General features: G+C 40.3%; 1 protein-coding gene across 1 annotated transcript in view; it reads right to left on the bottom strand.

Moving 5' to 3' along the window:
- Positions 1 to 858: 858 nt before the first annotated feature.
- Positions 859 to 6,284, bottom strand: part of RNF31 (ring finger protein 31) — a 184,874-nt gene continuing 179,448 nt past the window's right edge. The window contains 2 exon segments of the mRNA XM_053702361.1: positions 859 to 1,128; positions 1,319 to 1,487. Coding sequence (XP_053558336.1) covers positions 1,078 to 1,128; positions 1,319 to 1,487 — 220 coding nt within the window. The 3' untranslated portion in view covers positions 859 to 1,077.

Here is a 6,284-nt window from a genome sequence, read left to right as displayed (position 1 = left end):
TGATACTCCCTTCACATCCCTCTGACATTCACTGTACTCAGAGGAATCAAAATGCTGAGCACATATCACAGAAGAAAATCAAGCACAAACTTACTTCGCCAACTCCATAGGGAGGCAAAGTTTGTAAAACTGAACTGTGGGTGTGGTGAGGGGTGTATTTATAGGCATTTTGAGGTTTGGGAAACTTTGCCCCTCCTGGTAGGATTGTATATCCCATATGTCACTAGCTCATGGACTCTTGCCAATTACATGAAAGAAATGCAGACTGAAAGTTTGGTTCAATGTTGCCTCTGAGTATTATCACAGTGTTGAACCTGGACTGTTCCTGTTGAGATGAGACTAGGCTGAACATCTTCTACAAAGTGTTTGTCACCTTATGAGATGGAGTTCATCCTGTGTGTGATGACTGGCAGTGTAGGCCATCTTTAGCAACTAACAAACTATTAACAAACTAAGCTAAGTATTGCCTAATATATAATCATTGCTTTGTTTAGCATAAGTAGTCAATAAAAGTGACAAATTTCACACATTTCCTGTGTCCTACTTTTATTTAGTACTAATATTTACCTTAGCACACCCCTGGTGCAAACAATCCTGTACTTTCAATGGGAAGCAGTAATAGCTTGTTCATTGCAGTCAAAATCATTTCCATCCATCCTGGGCTACTGGCATCCAATATTTTTTACAGATTACTTTTTTTTTTGAAAGATGACTAAGGTGATTATTCTTCAGTGATCACTGGATACTGGTCTTCTTGTGTCTGTAAAATACTAAAGCTGAACACCATAGTTTTAGGTAGTATGAGGGTAAGGATATCAAGTAGACCCAGTATCTAGTATACAGTTTGAATAAAACACATTTTAATTTTTATTTATTTTTTATTTCTTTGTTTTTAACACTACGCTTTGTATGTCACTCAAGCAGCCAATATTTTAGCAACACAAATAACAATCATTATAACGTGGTTTCTATACAAGTCGATAATCCATATCCTCATTGAGCTATGATACAAGATAATGTTTTTTCGAACACATTGTGAACTATCCCCAGTACCAATTGATTACACTAAACCAACTCTCAGGGCTTCCGTGGGAGATTCACAGTCAAAGGAACCTCAGCAATCAGCATCTGATAGGATTAAACATATAAAAAACAGAAGTTAATTGGCATATAATGCGACAGAATGAGTTGCGTCATGAGAAAATGAGAGAGTGGCTGATGACAATTTTTAAATAAAAAGATGAAAAAAAAAATACAGATTTTTTTTACTGAATACCACTCCTTATGTTCCTTTTCCATACTTCTTGTCTACACTCACCCTCAGGAGACGCTCCCTGTAGCTTCCATCATTCTCATTGGGATCCCTGGGTAAAGGTGATGGCAGGTAGCGCTGACATACAGTTATCGCCTCATTAAGATCATAAAGAACACAGGGATCCAGGGAGAGTGCGTTTATACGGCTCACAAGGTACTCTTTATAATGAGATCTGAAAAACAGATAAAGATTCAATAACAGCAAAGATTGTTAAATGGATTTTGGGAAAAGATATAAAAGAGGAGGAATGGAAGAGAAATTAATAGATAACACAAATAAAGCAGGAACAAACTACCTGGCTAAACTTCATCCTGCTAATCATGGCAGTAATCTATTCACAGGAAATAACAATAACCTATAAAGGACAGACAGGACATACATATTTAAAGGGACACTAAAGTAAAAAAATAAATAAATCATGATTCAGAAAGTACATGCAGTTTTAAGACACAATGTTTTATATGCACACTTTCTGAGGCACCAGCTCCTACTAAGCATGTGCACACATTCACAGGGTATACGTATAATAGTTTGTGATTGGCTGATGGCTGTTGCATGTTACAGGGGCCGGAAAAATTGAGAAAAAATAAATCTGCCAGAAAAAAAATCTAATGATTATTTGAAATTCAAAGTTTTATTGCCTTGCCTTTTAATTGTGCAATTCTGTATTTAGTGGTTCTTTAAAAAGAGACAAATTAAAAATAATGTCACACTTCCATTTCTTTATTGTGAGCAATTAGAGGCAAGTATAAAAAAACAACAGCAACAAAAAACATAATTTATGCTCACCAGATAAATTAATTTTCTTCCGGATAGAGAGAGTCCATGGCTTCATTCCTAACTGTTGGGAAATACAACACCTGGCCACCAGGAGGAGGCAGAGACACCCCAGCCAAAGGCTTAAACATCCCTCCCACTTCCTCATTACCCCAGTCATTCTGCCGAGGGTACAAGGAAAAGTAGGAGAAACATTAGGGTATAAAAGGTGCCAGAAGAATAAAATACAGGGAGTGCAGAATTATTAGGCAAGTTGTATTTTTGAGGATTAATTTTATTATTGAACAACAACCATGTTCTCAATGAACCCAAAAAACTCATTAATATCAAAGCTGGATAGTTTTGGAAGTAGTTTTTAGTTTGTTTTTAGTTATAGCTATTTTCGGGGGATATCTGTGTGTGCAGGTGACTATTACTGTGCATAATTATTAGGCAACTTAACAAAAAACAAATATATACCCATTTCAATTATTTATTTTTACCAGTGAAACCAATATAACATCTCAACATTCACAAATATACATTTCTGACATTCAAAAACAAAACAAAAACAAATCAGTGACCAATATAGCCACCTTTCTTTGCAAGGACACTCAAAAGCCTGCCATCCATGGATTCTGTCAGTGTTTTGATCTGTTCACCATCAACATTGCGTGCAGCAGCAACCACAGCCTCCCAGACACTGTTCAGAGAGGTGTACTTTTTTCCCTCCTTGTAAATCTCACATTTGATGATGGACCACAGGTTCTCAATGGGGTTCAGATCAGGTGAACAAGGAGGCCATGTCATTAGATTTTCTTCTTTTATACCCTTTCTTGCCAGCCACGCTGTGGAGTACTTGGACGCGTGTGATGGAGCATTGTCCTGCATGAAAATCATGTTTTTCTTGAAGGATGCAGACTTCTTCCTGTACCACTACTTGAAGAAGGTGTCTTCCAGAAACTGGCAGTAGGACTGGGAGTTGAGCTTGACGCCATCCTCAACCTGAAAAGGCCCACAAGCTCATCTTTGATGATACCAGCCCAAACCAGTACTCCACCTCCACCTTGCTGGCGTCTGAGTCGGACTGGAGCTCTCTGCCCTTTTACCAATCCAGCCACGGGCCCATCCATCTGGCCCATCAAGACTCACTCTCATTTCATCAGTCCATAAAACCTTAGAAAAATCATCTTGAGATATTCTTGGCCCAGTCTTGACGTTTCAGCTTGTGTGTCTTGTTCAGTGGTGGTCGTATTTCAGCCTTTCTTACCTTGGCCATGTCTCTGAGTATTGCACACCTTGTGCTTTTGGGCACTCCAGTGATGTTGCAGCTCTGAAATATGGCCAAACTGGTGGCCAGTGGCATCTTGGCAGCTGCACGCTTGACTTTTCATGGGCAGTTATTTTGCGCCTTGGTTTTTCCACACGCTTCTTGCGACCCTGTTGACTATTTTGAATGAAACGCTTGATTGTTCGATGATCACGCTTCAGAAGCTTTGCAATTTAAGAGTGCTGCATCCCTCTGCAAGATATCTCACTATTTTTGACTTTTCTGAGCCTGTCAAGTCCTTCTTTTGACCCATTTTGCCAAAGGAAAGGAAGTTGCCTAATAATTATGCACACCTGATATAGGGTGTTGATGTCATTAGATCACACCCCTTCTCATTACAGAGATGCACATCACCTAATATGCTTAACTGGTAGTAGGCTTTCGAGCCTATACAGCTTGGAGTAAGACAACATGCATAAAGAGGATTATGTGGTCAAAATACTAATTTGCCTAATAATTCTGCACTCCCTGTAAATAATAGGGGGCTGCCCATAGACAAGAAAAAACGGGCAGGGGCCATGGACTCTCCCTATCCGGAAGGAAAGTAAATTTATCTGGTAAAGCATAAATTATGTTTTCCTTCCTAAGATAGGGAGAGTCCACTGCTTCATTCCTTACTGTTGGGAAAACTATACCAAGCTCCAGAGGACACAGAATGAATAACAGGAGGGAACAAAAAGGAAGAGGCGGACCCTATTCTGAGGGCATCACAGCCTGCAAAACTTTTCTCCCGAAAGCTGCTTCAGCCAAAGCAAAATCATCAAACTTGTAAAATTTTGAAAAAGTAAGGACCAAGTAGCCGCCTTACAAATCTGATCCATAGAGGCCTCATTCTTAAAGACCCAAGAGGAAGCCACTGCTCTAGTGGAATGAGTCGTTATCCTCTCAAAAGGAAAATGTCCTCCCATCTCGTAAGCTAAGCGGATGACACTCCTTAACCAAAAAGATAGGGAAGTAGAAGTAGCCTTTCTGCCCCTTACGCTTCCCCGAATACACAACAAAGAGGAAGATTGTCTAAACTCCTTAGTAGCCTGAAGATAGAACTTCAAGGCGCAAACCACATCCAAATAGTGAAGTAAGTGTTCCTTCAATGAAGAAGGGATTAGGACACAAGGAAGGAACACACAATCTCCTGATTTGATGTTGCGATCTGACACAACCTTAGTACGAAAACCTAATTTAGTACGGTAAAACTGCCTTATCTGCATGAAAAATCAGATAAGGAGGCTCACATTGCAAGCAGAGATCTCAGAAACTCTGTGCGCAGAGGCAATAGCCAATAAAAAGAGAACCTTCCAAGATAACAATCTAATGTCAACGAATGCAGAGGTTTAAACGGAACCTGTTGCAAAACCCAAAGAACAAAATTTAAGCTCCAAGAGGAGCCTCAGATCTAATACAGGTCTGATCCTAAAAGAGCCTTATCAAATGTCTGCATGTCCTGGAAGCTCAGCCAGTCTCTTGTGCAATAAAACCGACAGGGCCGAAATCTGTCCCCTCAGGGAACTAGCAGAAAGGCCCTTCTCCAGCCCATCCTGGAGAAAAGATAAGATCCTGGCAACCTTAACTGTGGATAACTGTGGTTAAACAACCTTTAACTGTGCAGGAAAAACCACGCTCTTCACACCAGAGTAAGTAGGTCCTCTACACCTTGTGGTAGATACGCCGAGTAACTGGTTAATGAGCTTGAATAAGAGTATTAATGACACCCAGAGAAACCTCTCCTGCTAAGACTAAGCGTTCAATCTCCACGCAGTCAGCCTCAGAGAATCTAGATTTTGATGAACAAATGGACCTTGTATGAGCAGGTCTCTGCGACAAGATAACTTTCCACGGAGGAGATAAGGACAATCCCCACTAGATCTGCGAACCACATCCTTTGCGGCCACGATGGAGCAATTAGGATTACTGATACCCGCTCCTGCTTGATGTGGGCCACCACTCAGGAAGAAGCAGTAATGAGAGGAAATATATATATGAGTTTGAACCTCCAAGGCACTGCTAGTGCATCTATTAGATTCGCTGGGGGATCCCTCAACCTCGACTCGTACCTGTGTAGGCTTGGTTTTGAGATGGTAGTATAATATATATATATATATATATATACTAGCCTTACAGCAAAATAAGGGGGCGCTAAGGGTAATGGAGGTACTATTGTGAACCTATATAATCCTTTAAAAAAATACAATTGAATTAGGAAATTTGTATTATATAAAAATTACTCAAATCCTCTCTAAATGAGAGAAGAATTGCAAAGATCAAGAAACAAAAGTTCTTTCCAAAGTTAAGCAGAATGCCCTGCGGTGGCTGCCGCCTCCTCCTCGCCGACTGGTCCGGTATAACTAAGAGAAATAGAAGAAAAATAGAGGGGCGCCTCATGTGAGTATCATCACATGGAAAAGCCAGTAATAATAGTAGAGCCAAATGGGTACTCACACACTTCACAAGCACACCAATGTGCTGGTAGGAGCAGGCTGCAGATTCATATAGGTGTGGCAGCTCACCTCTCAGGCAGTGCTGTGATGCTGGAGATGGAATGGAGACACAGAAAAGGAAGAAAAGCACTACATGTGCAGACCATTAAAAATATAACCGACAATGTTTTCAGTGATACAAATGGGTACTCACATACTCCATGAGCACACTTATGTGCTGGTAGAAACAAGCTGCAAATTTTAGGCAGGTGTAGCAGGCTCACCCCAAATCAGATTTCATGATGCTGTAGTGGGAGTAATTCCATTAGGCTACACCGAGTCCCAGCAGAGTAGGGGAGACTCTTGTGTATCAGCAAGGCAGTAGGTAGGTCAAGATAATCCACTCAAAAACGTATTTATAATAAAATACAAATATTTATTAAAAGCAAAAGTTAAAAATACACAACAA

The sequence above is a fragment of the Bombina bombina genome, chromosome 2 (genome assembly GCF_027579735.1).
Source record: "Bombina bombina isolate aBomBom1 chromosome 2, aBomBom1.pri, whole genome shotgun sequence".
NCBI classification, from domain to species: Eukaryota; Metazoa; Chordata; class Amphibia; order Anura; family Bombinatoridae; genus Bombina; species Bombina bombina.
The sequence above is the reverse complement of the archived record's forward strand: the minus strand, read 5'-3'. Positions and strand labels throughout refer to the sequence as shown.